The sequence below is a fragment of the Doryrhamphus excisus genome, chromosome 2 (assembly GCF_030265055.1).
Source record: "Doryrhamphus excisus isolate RoL2022-K1 chromosome 2, RoL_Dexc_1.0, whole genome shotgun sequence".
In the NCBI taxonomy this organism is placed as follows: domain Eukaryota; kingdom Metazoa; phylum Chordata; class Actinopteri; order Syngnathiformes; family Syngnathidae; genus Doryrhamphus; species Doryrhamphus excisus.
The window spans coordinates 1448278-1463717 of record NC_080467.1 but is presented as its reverse complement, the minus strand read 5'-3'; the positions used below and the strand labels follow the sequence as shown (position 1 = coordinate 1463717).

At 39.2% G+C, this 15440-nt stretch overlaps 1 protein-coding gene across 8 annotated transcripts in view; it reads left to right on the top strand.

Moving 5' to 3' along the window:
* Positions 1-15440, top strand: part of LOC131113864 (cilia- and flagella-associated protein 46) — a 53682-nt gene that overhangs the window by 24213 nt on the left and 14029 nt on the right. For 5 of the 8 annotated variants that reach the window (XM_058064279.1, XM_058064277.1, XM_058064285.1 and 2 more), the window contains 14 exons: positions 1218-1316; positions 1402-1462; positions 2603-2746; positions 2827-3027; positions 3116-3222; positions 4539-4721; positions 5153-5291; positions 8118-8312; positions 9019-9201; positions 9400-9510; positions 11439-11621; positions 11771-11944; positions 12831-12928; positions 14112-14182. In XM_058064279.1, the coding sequence (XP_057920262.1) occupies positions 1218-1316; positions 1402-1462; positions 2603-2746; positions 2827-3027; positions 3116-3222; positions 4539-4721; positions 5153-5291; positions 8118-8312; positions 9019-9201; positions 9400-9510; positions 11439-11621; positions 11771-11944; positions 12831-12928; positions 14112-14182 (1949 nt within the window). The remainder of the gene's footprint in view (positions 1-1217; positions 1317-1401; positions 1463-2602; positions 2747-2826; positions 3028-3115; positions 3223-4538; positions 4722-5152; positions 5292-8117; positions 8313-9018; positions 9202-9399; positions 9511-11438; positions 11622-11770; positions 11945-12830; positions 12929-14111; positions 14183-15440) is intronic. The other 3 variants (XM_058064283.1, XM_058064282.1, XM_058064281.1) reach the window with 3 other exon arrangements.

Here is a 15440-nt window from a genome sequence, read left to right as displayed (position 1 = left end):
GGAGCCTATCCCAGCCTTCTTCAGGCGAGGCGGGGTACACCCTGGACTGGTGGCCAGCCAATCACAGGGCACATATAGACAAACAACCATTCACACTCACATTCATACCTATGGACAATTTGGAGTCGCCAATTAACCTAGCATGTTTTTGGAGAACCCGGAGAAAACCCACACAGAGATGGCCGAGGACGTTGCCTAGCTGTATGACCTGCACGCTAACCACTCGTACACTGTTTGTTTGGAAACAAACGGCAGGTGGATTCGTGCGGCATCTGCAGTGATGCAGACTCTAGTACAGTAAACCTCGGATATATCGGATTCAATTGTTCCCACTGGTTTTGTCCGATATAAGCGACATCCGTTATATGGGAATACCGGAAAATGTCCGTTTTACGCATATATCAGATTTATATCCGGTATATGCGTAAATCGGATTTTATCCGTTATAAAAAGGCACTTCCTTGACTATGTTTCCAATGTACCTGGACGCGCAGGCAACGCTGCAAACGCTGCAAATGACGTCGTATAGCGGCCTGTCACGATTCGGCGAATCGGAGCGCCACGATGCGGCCATCCGATATATGCGAGGGAAATTTAATGGAAATGCATTGGAACGGGACTAGAGATTTTGTCCGAAATAGGCGAAATCCGTTATAAAAAATCTGATATATGCAATGAATTTTTATTGGAAATGCATTACAGAAAAATCGGTTCTTTTTTATCTGTCCGTTGTGAGCGAATTTCCGATATATCCGAGTCCGATATATCCGAGGTTTACTGTACATCAGTGGTGAAGAGGGAGCTGATCCGAAAGGTTCATGAAATGTTCCTACACTGCCCTCTGGTCATGAGTTTTGGGTAGTGACTGAGAGGACAAGATGACGGGTACAAGCGGCCGGAATTAGTTTCCTTCATAGGGTGTCTGGGCTCTCCCTTAGAGATATGCTGAGAAGCACTATCATGCGAGAGAAATTCAGAGTATAGCCGCCGGACACTTCCCTGTGGAGTTGTTTAGGCCATGTCTGACTGCTAGGAATCCTCCGGGAAGAACCAGGACATGTTGTAGAGACTTGTCTCTCGGCTGGCCTGGAGATGCCTCAGCAAAAAATGAATGGATGGTTTGATTCCTAGCAAATTGACAATACTTAATTGTTTCCAATAAATCCAACCTGATATAAAGCATAGTCGCCACATTGCTGCTTTTCTCATCTCATTAGAATAGTGAAGACCTGCAGCCAGCTTGGTGTGGAGACACATACGCCGTACCACGAAAGTCTCTTGAATCTTATCAAAATACAAGAACAAGAACAAATTGGGTATGTAAACACACACCTAAGGAGTTTAAGTTTTGTTGTACACTTTGCTTCATCGATGTACAGCAACTGATATCAATGACTGTAGGTGCCACAGAGCCATCACGCTTTTACAGGAGAGAAGAGGCCTCTGCAAACCATGCGATCAGGTCAGATGTTCTGCTTTTCGTAGCTTTTAAAAATCAAAATCTGACCAAAATGTGAGTTCAATGTCATTTTCTGTCATGGTCTCTTGATGGCAAAGGCAAAAAACAGTTTCTCTCTTTGAACGCGTTTGAATTGTTGAGCTTCGTTGTTGCTGAGGCAGTAAGGCAGTCATTTTAAGTTTCTTAAAATATCTTGAGGGTTATGGAACAAAGAAACACCCAAAAAAATCACTGGTCCTAAGTCGGAGGGTTTGATTGTCTGTTTGTCAGCCCAAATTAAGGTTGTTAATGGCCGCCATCTGCGACTGATGAGTGCTATGAACAAAACAGGTCTCCAAAGGCTTTCTCTTCGTTTAGAATTGCCCTTTTGGAATTTGTGTGAGACAACTGCAAAAGATTCTTGTGAGAAAAAAATGTAACTTTGACAGTCCTGATGACTTCTAGCATTCCTGGCATTACAAGGAGATCCCACTTGAGATGTTTTTCATACTTTGACACATGCTTCTTCCTTCAATGGAACAATGGAGCTTAAGGTTCTTCAGGGGCATCAAATGGCAGCTGGCTATGTGGAGATGTTGAAGAGGGCATCCCTCATGACAGAAGGCTCTCGTCTTTTGGACTATACTGTATGTTCCTATGATCTAAACTTTTGGGGATGAAAGGCAAGGGAAGTTTATAAAAATGTCCAACAAAAATTGGTTTCACCTGGAACAACATTTGCACTAGCCTCTTGGAAACGCTGGAATCATGCATGCCCAGACCAATTTTTGAGGTGATTAACATGAATGGTGCAACTACTCAATACTGAGTCCTTTTTTAAAACATGTTATTTCTATTTCATGGGGGTTTCAGGTTATTTTTTTAGCTATGGTCTTAAAGCCCATTTCACTTCAGTGGTTGTTTACAGTACATTGCTTATTCACATTTTTTGTTTTGCTCCCATTTCTTGTTTTTTGCATTTTGAAACTCAGAACCTCCTTAAGATCCAAGACTGAAAAATGTACTCACTTGGTCTTAAAGTATTGATCAGGAGTGTATAAGCCACAATTTTGAGTGTTTGTCAAAAACGAAAGCAATCATTCAAAGATGTTTTACATTTTGTATAAGCTGAAAACTGAAATGTTAACTTTTAAACTTTTACAGAACGATGAAATGTCTGAGCCACCGCTAGAGATGAGGCATTCGTTTCCTCTGGATATTTGGGTGGACAAAGCTGAGGTCTGCTTGGCAATGGGGCTCTACCAAGGAGCCAGGCAGCTCCTGGCAGAAGCTCAGTTGGTGGCCTCAGTGAGTTGGATAGCCTATGAAAAATGTTTTTTTTCCGACTGATAAAAATCTGTTCTGTGTTGAATCAAATTGCTTTTTAGGAGTTTGAAGACCAGACAGTAAGGGCGAGAATCTTGCTCAATCTGGCTGCTCTGGCTTGTGACGAACAGACCTATGAACAGGCTCTGTACCTTCTAGACAAGGCCCAAGCATTTGGCGGAGATGAGCACTTTTGGTACAAATTCACTCTCACAAAGGTGAACGCTGTAGTTGGTCAGAGACAACCGGATACACAGGCTCAGGTAAAGAACCTACAGTTTGACTTTTAGACTTTTTTGTTTATCCGAATTTTGTGCGTAAAATAATAACATAAGATATGATCCTAAACAGATTGATCAGATTATAAAGGACGGCTGTGAGGCTTTGAAGCAGGTTTTGGAGCAGCGGATAAACCGAGTTCCAGAGATCACCTTCTTACTTACATGCTTAGAAATGAGGTAATTCATTTATTCATAGGCCTGCCATCATGTACACATTTTTTGTAGTTTCAGTTTCTGAAACTTGGATTAAGGGAGGCACCAGCATAATTTACATCGACTCTCTCCTTCCACGACCAGTCCAGGGTGCAATCTACCTCTCTCCCAAAGACAACTGGGATAGGCTCCAGCATATCTGTGAACTTCTTGGATAGTGTTTCTTTAAAAAAAGATCCAACCTCACGGATGTAAATGCAGTGATTGGTCGGCTTGTTGAACATTATTTCTTGTATATGTATGACTTGCTGAAATGTTGATGCTAACAGCTAATAATAGGCCTTCCACATCCTTTTGTTTTTCGGTTATAGAAAAACACACCCCTTTGGACACGCCTGTACAAACAAATCAAGCCAGCGTTGGAAGAAGCATAGTAACTATGTGAAAGAATAATCCACATTTAAAGGCGAACTGCCTTTTTTGGGAATTTTGCACATCATTTACAATCCTTATTTGAAACATGAACACTTAATTTTTTCCCTTTTTTGTGCATGATAACATAAAAACATGTTAATTTCAGCTAGCTTATAATGCTGTCATTTGGAGACATTGGGAGCTGGCAGTGAAATCACATGTTAATTAATTAAAAATAAGGTTGGCAGGCTTGTATTCACCCCAAAAAATATTTTAGGTGCCATTTTAAAGAAGCTTGCTAATTCCCATCTGTACCTACAAAACACCTACTACAGTAAACCTCGGATATATCGGACTCGGATATATCGGAAATTCGCTCACAACGGACAGATAAAAAAGAACCGATTTTTCTGTAATGCATTTCTAATAAAAATTCATTGCATATATCGGATTTTTTATAACGGATTTCGCCTATTTCGGACAAAATCTCCAGTCCCGTTCTAATGCATTTCCATGAAATTTCCCTCGCATATATCGGATGGCCGCATCGTGGCGCTCCGATTCGCCGAATCGTGACAGGCCGCTATACGACGTCATTTGCAGCGTTTGCAGCGTTGCCTGCGCGTCCAGGTACATTGGAAACATAGTCAAGGAAGTGCCTTTTTATAACGGATAAAATCCAATTTACGCATATACCGGATATAAATCCGATATATGCGTAAAACGGACATTTTCCGGTATACGCATATAACGGATTTCGCTTATATCGGACAAAACCAGTGGGAACAATTGAATCCGATATATCCGAGGTTTACTGTATATGCACCTACACCTATATGCCCATCATTTAAGGGGGTTGGCTGTGGTCCAGACCTGTACCATGAGCTACCATACCATCAGCTAATGTCATTTCTGCTGTGTTCCAGGGGTGCAACTGAGTGTATACATTCTATTTTTGACAATCATTCTGGATACGCATGTTGCACGGAGGACATCCAGGTGGTGATAACCGCTTGTGAGACGCTCCGACAGTGTGCAAGAGTTTTTACTCAACTCAACTACAAAGAACATGCTGCAAGGAGCAATGAAGAGTGCACACATGGTCTAAGGTTAGTAAGGGTAGAGTTTCTCCAGATTTTGATTTAATTAACACTGTGAGTCATATAGACAGATTAGGAGGCTAACAAATTAAAATTATTAACAAATACTAACTAGGGAAAACCAAAAGTCTAACCTGTCATGTTATGTTTTTTCACTCTTATCATGTTTCGACATGCCATAGCTGACGGTCATGTCGCATGTAATGTTATGTCTCAATGTTTTGTGTCATTATTGCAGCACAGTGACCAAGATACTGCATATCAATTATACTATTTTAATATGTTTTGAATAATAACAGACCATAGTATACCAGCAAGTCAAGTTAAACTACAAAAATCAATGTGTTCAGGGATATATAATATAATAAATTATGCACAAAAGTCCAGCTGACTGACTATAACTGACTTTCTGACAAACCATTATCGACATTATCTACCAGATTCCTGGCCACCAAAGCGACAGACAACAAGGAAAAGCAGCGATTCCTGATTGATGGACTCTCCTGCATGTATTCAGCCATCTTGGAGCAAGAACATGTGGTTTTAAATGCTCAAAACTTGCTCCAGATAGAAGATGAGGTAAGTCAACACATTTCACATGTAAGGTAATATGAATTTATTTGAAGAGTCTTGAATAAGTTTACATTTTGTAATGACTTTTTTTTGCTTCAATTGAAAGAGGAACTAATAGAAAGTGAGGTTGTTTTTTAACTGCCTTCCAACAAGCTGCATAAAGTAGTGAAAAGATTGATCCCTGTTGTGTATGAAGGTGATATTTGACATAAATATATACATATGTTTCTCATTGTATCTCACATCACAAACGTTCAAACAAACCGATAAAGCTTTCATCGATGCAACCTGTCAAATTGGTTTGCCACCACTATATAAGATTTATGAGGATGTGCAAGGGCGTCAGAGGCCGGAATGGCCAAGCAGAACATTGGCTGCATCTTTGATTTACATGTTAATAGAATCATAAAAAGAGATTGAATGAACAACCCTTGCACCTGCTGCAGGTCTGAGTTGAATTGAGTTTTTGATGACATCCCCTGTCAATGTGGACTCAGCTGTCTGGGACACATGATGGTAACAGTTAGTGCTCAGCAGATGGTGCTGCTGCCCTAGTCAATCTTGGCCTTTCTTCTCCGGCTGGCCACAGTAATCATGGCGGCAGTGCTGCATTGAAGCCAGCCAGTCTATCTTCACACAAATATCAATTTGGTGAAATTCTGAGCTGGCAACTCCAATTCCTTTAAATTAATACATTTAGTTATACAGTGTGCAACGGTAGTTAGCAGTAGAGCTGTTTCTTTCCACATATTGTATGAAAATAAGCTTGGAAAAAAAAACAATGAAACAAGACATTAAAATTGATGTGTACTGAGAGTCCCAAAAACTATCCATCTATCAATATTCTATGGCATGTGTTCATACTTGGATGCTTCATATACAGTGCATCCGGAAAGTATTCACAGCACTTCACTTTTACCACATTTTGTCATGTTACAGCCTCATTCCAAACTGTATTAATTTAATCTCTTACCTCAAAATTCTACACAAAATACTTCATTATGACAATGTGAAAAAGGTTTTTTTTTTTACTTTTTTTGAATTTATTAAAAATAGAAAACAAAAAAATCACATTTACATAAGTATTCACAGCCTTTGCCATGAAGCTCAAAATTGAGCTCAGGTGCATCTTTTTTCCACTGATCATCCTTGAGATCTTTCTACAGCTTAATTGGAGTCCACCTGCAGTAAATTCAGTTGATTGGACATGATTTGGAAAGGCACACACCTGTCTATATAAGGTCCCACAGTTGACTGTGCATGTCAGAGCACAAACACCAAGCATGAAGTCAAAAGAACTGTCTGTAGACCTGCGAGACAGGATTGTCTTGAGGCACAAATCTGGGGAAGGATACAGAAAAAATTCTGCTGCTTTGAAGGTCCCAATGAGCACAGGATAGAAGGAAAAATGAATGCAGCAATATATAGAGATATCCTGGATGAAAACCTGCTCCAGAGCGCTCTTGTCCTGCTGAAAAATGAACCTTCGCCCCAGCCTGAGGTCAACGACCCGAAGCACACAGCCAAGATCTCAAAAGATTGGCTTCAGAACCACTCCGTGAATGTCCTGGAGTGGTCCAGCCAGAGTCCAAACTTGAATCCGATCGAACATCTCTGGAGAGATCTGAAAATGGCTGTGCACAGACGTCTCCCATCCAACCTGATGGAGCTTGAGACTTATTGCAAAGAAGAATGGGCAAAACTGCCTAAAGATAGGTGTGCTAAACTTGTGGGATCATATTCAAAAAGACTTGAGGCTGTAATTGCTGCCAAAGGTGGATCAACAAAGTATTAAGCAAAGGCTGTGAATACTTATGGAAATGTGATTTTTTTGTTTTCTATTTTTAATAAATTCAAAACATGTCAAAAAAAACTTTTTTCACATTGTCATAATGGAGTATTTTGTGTAGAATTTTGAGGTAAGAGATTAAATTAATACAATTTGGAATGAGGCTGTAACATGACAAAATGTAGAAAAAGTGAAGCGCTGTGAATACTTTCCGGATGCACTGTACCTTTTGGAATTTGGTTTCTTCAAAAAAGAAAAGGTATTCATCGGATATAGTGATGACTTGTATGCCAAAGATGCCAGTGTTTTTGTCCATTCATGTATGGAGTACAACCAAATCAGCATAATCTACATAGTCATGGCCGAAAACATTGGCATTTTTGGTTTTTGTTATTCAACAAAACACAGCAACATATAAATACTAAAGTGTGAGTGACAGTTTTTTTTAATAATCTGATGTACAGTGTATCCCAGCAGTCATGTAACCAGTTGCCTTTATGCTTCACTGATTTTTTTTGTCAAGCGTTGAGATTCTGTACATTGTCCTTGAACACATCATAGATGATATGAGACGTCAAAGTGAAGTTTGTGTACCTTCTAATGTGATTCCATTTGTTCAACAATCATTTTATATAATTATTTGTTAGTGATGTATACCTCTATATTTCATAATTGAAAATGTCTAATGCATATTGAAGAGACATGGCGGCTTCTGGAGCAGAATCTAATCGAATAATTACCACAGTGACTGTTATCACAAATGTTGATTCGTAATCAAAGGAGAATGTCAACGCCAAGCTTAGGAGCTTTCAGCGTTGAGGGGTGAGCTGTGTGTCAAAAAAAGACATTTTTCTTGTCTCAATTACTCGGTCCCTGACATAACCCCCGCGAAAAGCGTAGATCTACTGTATCAGCTTCAGAAAAACATTTTACAGATGTGTGGAAGTTTATATCTACTGAATAGTGTGTATCTCTCAATTGATTAGTGATCTTTCTTGTATGTTTTCTTTGGGTTCTGTTGATCATGTCGGCCTTTTTGCCAGAGTTGCGGAGTTTTATTGTCACCCACTTGGACACTGCTGCGCCTGCGCCTCACCCTGGCAGACGTTTGCTTGGCAATACTGGAGGAGCAATGCGAAGAATTGATAAACCGAGGCCTGGCCAAGGACAAGACCGTTGCTGAGATCGCAATTGAGGATTTTATGCGCAGTATACCTGACCCCAACTCCATCGAACAGGTTTGATCCTGCATGGACTCCATAAAACTGCTTTGAAAACCAAACTTCTGTTACAGTCAGAATAGAAACATGGAATTTGATATCACCGGCAGCAACAGTTGCAAACAGGAAATTGAAAAATATTTACATTCGAGAGGCTTAAGTCAATGGATATTTACATTTTCAAATCAAATAAACAATACCAAACTAAATTAACTCTATAATCTATTAACTGATTAATTGTTGCGGCTATCTACAAAGTGTCATGGAAATGTGTTTTTGTTTATCTTTGTTTGTCTTAACACTGAGACGCACATTTAAAAAGACAAATAAAGCATCCTAACTACTGAAGTAAATTGTTCATTCAATGTTAAAAGATGGGAGTGGGAACAAATTTAGACTTTCATCTCGACTTCAATCATACTTAATAAATAGTACAATTACTGAGAGGTGAGCTAGTGTAGCCTTTGTCCAATAATATTGCAGGTTAAATGTGGCAACCATCGCTTTCTAATTAGGGTTCTATTGCCTCCTTTTCCATCTGCCTCATCTTCCGTCTTCAAAGTGGATCGTAGTAATGGCTGCTTGGAAAACCTATCCCTCTTTTGAATTTGTCGCATTAGTTTCAGCTTTGTTTATATAAGTCCTAATAAAATCCAAGAGAGAGTACATTGCTTTAACTTCATATACTCCCCCGACCAGCAGCTTTTCCTTGTGTCTTGTACAGGAATGGATGGATGTGAGCAGCACATTGGGTCAGATGGCTTTGGGCCAGCTGGCCGCAGTGAGCTCTTCTACCGTGGACAGCGTGGAGATGAGAGCTCACTGCTTTACTTTGATGGGAAAGACCCTGAGACTGCTGGCTGTGCGGGAGGATCCTGTTTATCTGTCTTCTCTCTGGGACATTCAGGTAGAAAATATCCCATTGCAAAAAGTCAAAACAGAAACGCAATATTGTATTTGGAATGTTGCTGTTGACACTCACATGGGGAGACGCTTAGTAATCATGAGATTCATTTGTCATTTCACCATATACCATGTAGTTTTCGACTACCGTGCTATAACTAATAACTATACTGTTATTTGATCTTGAAATAATTCTCTTTAGCAGGAATGTGTGAGTGACCCAAATGCCACAGAGGAATCTATTTTAGGCAAAGACAGCACTTTAAGCAGCGAAGAGTTAGCGATGACCTCTGCCAAAAGCGCTGAGCAGCAGGTACATACCAACTGACAAGTGACCCTGACACTCCTGACTCATCTCTAATCTGTGATCTTACTGATGTTCACATTCAACGTCAAATCCCTCGGAGGTCATTACCTGAACATGCCGCCCAGATCTCATCAGGAAAATCTCATCGTAGACATCTGATGCGCACTTAAAACATCACAACGAATAAAATGGGGACTTTTCTTTATCATATCAAGTAAATTTAAAGATTAACATTGAAAATAATGACAAATGCACAAGGCTTTTCATGCACTAATCATCGCACGTGCCATGTCGTATATTAGGCATAAATAGTACTTGATATGGGTATAAATAAGTTGTGTGTGAGCGTGGCATTTTGTGGCAATATGCACCATTTGCGGTCACAAATTGCATGTCATGCGTGTAATTTATGCATACGTGGAATTTATGAATACAATTTTTGACATAAAACAAATGTCATTGCAGTTATATAAATAATATTTTTTAGATTATGTATAAATACTTAATTAAATGTTACACATTATTTGTCTAAAATAATTTTCCAGCATAAAAATGTATATATGATCAAAAATACAAATATAAGGGAATAAGAAGACACGCTAAAAATTTTTTTGAAGATATTCCACACTGGTCATTCATCGCTAATGCTACTGTAATGTTAGATGAGACACACAAGCACCAGACTTGATTGCCTGAATACAATTTTTGACATAAGAGAAATGTCATTGCAGTTTTATAAATAATTTTTTTTTAGATTTTATATAAATACTTAATAAAATGTTACACATTATTTGTCTAAAATAATTTTCCAGCATAAAAATGTATAAATGATCAAAAATACAAATATAAGAGAATAAGAAGACACGCTAAAATTTTTTTTGAAGATATTCCACACTGGTCATTCGTCGCTAATGCTACTGTAATGTTAGATGAGACACACAAGCACCAGACTTGATTGCCTGAATACGATTTTTGACATAAGACAAATGACATTGCAGTTATATAAATAATATATTTTTTAGATTTTATATAAATACTTAATAAAATGTTACACATTATTTGTCTAAAATAATTTTCCAGCATAAAAATGTATAAATGATCAAAAATACAAATATAAGGGAATAAGAAGACACGCTAAAATTTTTTTTGAAGATATTCCACACTGGTCATTCGTCGCTAATGCTACTGTAATGTTAGATGAGACACACAAGCACCAGACTTGATTGCCTGAATACGATTTTTGACATGAGACAAATGACATTGCAGTTATATAAATAATATATTTTTTAGATTTTATATAAATACTTAATAAAATTTTACACATTATTTGTCTAAAATAATTTTCCAGCATAAAAATGTATAAATCAACAAAAACACAAATATAAGGGAGTCAGAAGACACGATCAAAGACATTGTGAGGATATTCCACACTGGTCACTCGTCGCTAATGCTACTGTAAGGTTAAATGGGACACACAAGCACCAGACTTCATTGCCAAAACAAGCTTTTATTGTAGGTTTGAATGATCTTATCAGGAACAATATTCCCTAATAAAAAACAGGGGCTACCTTTCGGGCTGTAACCTATGCCAAGACGAAACTCAACTCTGAATCTCCGTCGTCACTTCCTGTTCGCATCCCAACTCGGCTCCCCTGGCACCGGAACACATTATGTCTAAAATTGATTTTATTCTGTTATTATGTCTACTATATTGAGTACTACGAGTGTAAAGTTACTTTTAGAGGGCTCTGATAATGTTAAAGACCATATTTAGAAGGTTATAAAAAAGTTTTCTATGCTCTAACTAGGAAAATATTTGCTGTATAAATAAGGAGTCTGTACAACTATAGCACACATCTATATTGCATGCATTCGATAGCGTAGATAATGCTTTGAGGGTTCCCGACACTACCTAGCGTCTCTTTGTCACACAGCGAAAGAGACAAAAAGCGGAGCAGCTTTTGGCCCAGGCCAGCAACGTATTGTCTGAAGCTGTCACCTTGTGTCTTCAGCACAAATTGCCAGCTTCCATTCTAAGCAACGCCTCTCTTAATATGCTGAATTGTCATGGGCAGTCAGATCATGAACTGGCAGGTCAATATCTCGCCCTCTTTCAGGTAAGGTAACAACTCTGTGTACAGTACTAGTTAGGTACTTTTTTTACATTTTTGCCGATATTTTGATTGTTTTACTTGAAGAAAGTCATAATCTACTGTGTTTTTACCCGAGTGGCCCCTTTTAATCCATCATGTGTTTTTCTCCCCAGAGCGCTTGTACTGTTAATGTAATGGCTGAAGTCTTAAGTTCAGCCTGTGCTGACACGAGTGTGTCACAGCTCGCAGCTCTACTCAGCCTCCACAAAAAACTGTATGTCTCTGAAGAGGGGAGGCCCACTAGAACACTGGAAGGAGTGAAACATTCCCTGAACACCATCTCCAAGGTACCAGGTCACCCACCGCCCACCCTCTCCACTCATGATTAATGGATTCTGTCAAAGCCAGCTAGCCAACTTCCCTTGAGGTGGGACTTGATATTGGTGATGTAATTCCCCTCTCGGCTCCAAATGTAGTTTAGACACCAAAAACTGATTGTAGCTAAGCTGCAAATGTATTTTACCGCACATAATTTTATGTCACCTTGTAATACTACCACTGTAATGCGCACTGCGCAGTGTGCAGCGAAACAGAATCAGGGATCGATATCATTATTACAAAAACAAAAAATCTATTTAATCCTTAATTTTTAAATACGTCATCTCATTACAACGCCAAACCTCTACACTATTATCATCTTTATCTAATAAAATGACAAAAACATAACAACTATTTACAAAGTCCATCTTTTTGTGCTTCAGACTCTTTATCTGTTCTTCACTCACCTTCTGCTTGAAGAATTTTGCTTTGCTTTATTCTGATCAACCAATCAGAGAAAGGGGGAAAATGCTAATATTTTGCTACATGGTTGCCAGCCGGGCTTGGTGGGGCGAATCTGAAATCTGATTGGTTAAAGAAACAACCCAATTGCCAATATTTGGCCAGCACTCTTAACTCTGAAGGCCCTGGGCAGATTAGATTGAAATGGCAACACATAGAAGGTGATTTTCTGATTGGATGAAAAAAAAATCTAACATACACATCCATGCACTGGAAGAAAATAGGTTATTGTGAATAATTTAATAACAGTTTCATGTAACAAATACGAGGATTTAAGGTGCAAATGTCGGTCAGCTGGCCCTGACGGCCCGCCTCTGGTACAATACGACTTTTTTATCATAAATCCTGTACTGTGATTTAAATTTGCAGTTAATTTCATTTATTCATCCTCAGGCCTTCTCTCAGCTTACCATCAACCCCAACCACTTGAACCTTATTGCAGAACTTCAGCCTGACCTGAAGATTATTTTACTTCAGCACTCCGATGACGGGTAAATAGTACATGAGTCAATGTCTACACTAACCACCTTGTTTTTTCATCAAAGTATTGTCCCTATTGATAACTGTATTCGTTTAGTTTATGGAGTATCAGCATGGCCACTGGGTTCAGGACCTGCCACTAGGGGGCTGATTTAAAACTGCTGTATTTCCATTGGTGGATGGAGAGAACTGCTTGCATGAAACTTAAGAGTTAGTTTAGCATTTGGGGGTCTTTATTATGAATAGTATCTCTTGGCTCAACAGTATTAGAACTCATATGGTAGCAACATACACATTAGCATATTAATCATATAATAGTAACATACGTACATACAGTAAACCTCGGATATATCTGACTCGGATATATCGGAAATTCGCTCACAACGGACAGATAAAAAAGAACCGATTTTTCTGTAATGCATTTCCAATGAAAATTCATTGCATATATCGGATTTTTTATAACGGATTTCGCCTATTTCGGACAAAATCTCCAGTCCCGTTCCAATGCATTTCCATGAAATTTCCCTCGCATATATCGGATGGCCGCATCGTGGCGCTCCGATTCGCCGAATCGTGACAGGCCGCTATAAGACGTCATTTGCAGCGTTTGCAGCGTTGCCTGCGCGTCCAGGTACATTGGAAACATAGTCAAGGAAGTGCCTTTTTATAACGGATAAAATCCGATTTACGCATATACCGGATATAAATCCGATATATGCGTAAAACGGACATTTTCTGGTATACGCATATAACGGATTTCGCTTATATCGGACAAAACCAGTGGGAACAATTGAATCCGATATATCCGAGGTTTACTGTATTTACATATACCAGCCTGTGCTGAAACATAAATTCAGGCCTAATAGATACATCTCAATACAAAGTTAGCACATAGCAGCATAAGCATAAGGTGTAGTTGGATGAGTTTGGTGTGGAAGAGCCATGCAGTCCTGATCCAAATTCCCTTCACATACAAAAAAATCTTGTCTGAAGGGTGGAGTCGGTGTTAGTTGCAAATGGAAGACAGAAAATTGTATACTTTTTTCCATGTTCTCTTCCTATGCATTTAAATAAAATGCAATTTAAATAAAATAAATCTTTAAAAAAATGTTGTTACATGTTACATTCATTCATTAAAAATTGTACAATAAAGATAGGATTTATGTACATAACCTTTTTTGTTTTTTCTTTCAGGTCTGAACTCTATGGAGCGTTTTTCAGCACGACTGAAGCTCCGGAAGATCAAAAAGGGAAGACATCACAAAGTTAGTTTGTTTTGCTGGAACTCCTACTCTTGAAATTCTTTTAAGCACACACACAATATCTTGATTTGTTGCGGTGTCGCCGGGAATGCTTTTTGGAATGTTTTTTTTTCCACGCATACTTTAGCTAAGTAGAAAATTGTCAGAGTATAAAAGAGCGTGGTTATGTGTCTATGTATTTAATAGATGATCCAGATTTCAGATTTAATGAAGACAAGGGGCGAGGAAAACTGCATAACTTGGAAAACTGCACTTTGTTGGGAATTTTGCCCATTATCCACAATCCTTATGTGAGACAAGAACGCACGTCTTTTCCCTTTTCTGTGTGTTCTAGATAACCGGACGCTGGCAGTATTTCACTAACAATTGAAGTAATGCCTATAATGCCTATTTTGCCGATAAAGACTTCTCAAGAACATTGGGATAGCTGGGATATCAGATATTGATATCAGAATCAATATCATGGTGACTTATTCAATGGACAGTTGTGCCTCTGATTGGGGGACGGATTCTACTGTTTATGGGTAGCTGGAAAAAGGTTCGTCCCACTGAAGACTTAGGTTGGGCATCGTCTGAATGAACGATTCCGATTCCCAACACAGACAGGGCATTCTGTTATTTCCACACCATGAAGCCCCCTTTCCCCCGCCTTTGCATGAGATCATTGGCATCTTTGTGTTGCAAATGTTGAGAGCTGACCGCCAAACTTTGTAGCCGCTTCTTCTTCATTGGTGTTTGCCACTATTTCTTCCAATTGGTGGACGAGCATCAAAACTCGAGGGAATCGGAATGCCATCCATCCATCTTCTCCCAGCCCAAGCAGGGAGGCCGTTGGGCATCCTAACCAGACGCCCAAGCCACCTCATCTGGCTCCTCTCAATGCAGAGTAGCGGTTCCCCTCAGCGCCCATCCACCCTGCGGAGAAAACTCATTTTGGCCGCTTGTACCCGTGATCTTGTCCTTTCGGTCACTACCCAACGCTCATGACTTTGACATTTCACCGTCTTTTCTTACCCGCTCAGCTTCTAAAACCTGGAGCTCATCCTCCATATTTCCAGGCTCAAAAAGATAAGGTTCTGGATCCACAATGTACTTATACCATAGCAAACACAGTGCTCTTTATTCTGTTGTTGTTGCCTGGTATTACATGTTCACAGTGTAGCGGAGATTAGATGTTTTTTACAGGGTTTTATGGGCAGAATAGGTGAATTCCCTATAAATGCATTTTTTTTGTGGAAAAACTGCCAATCTAGAACACACA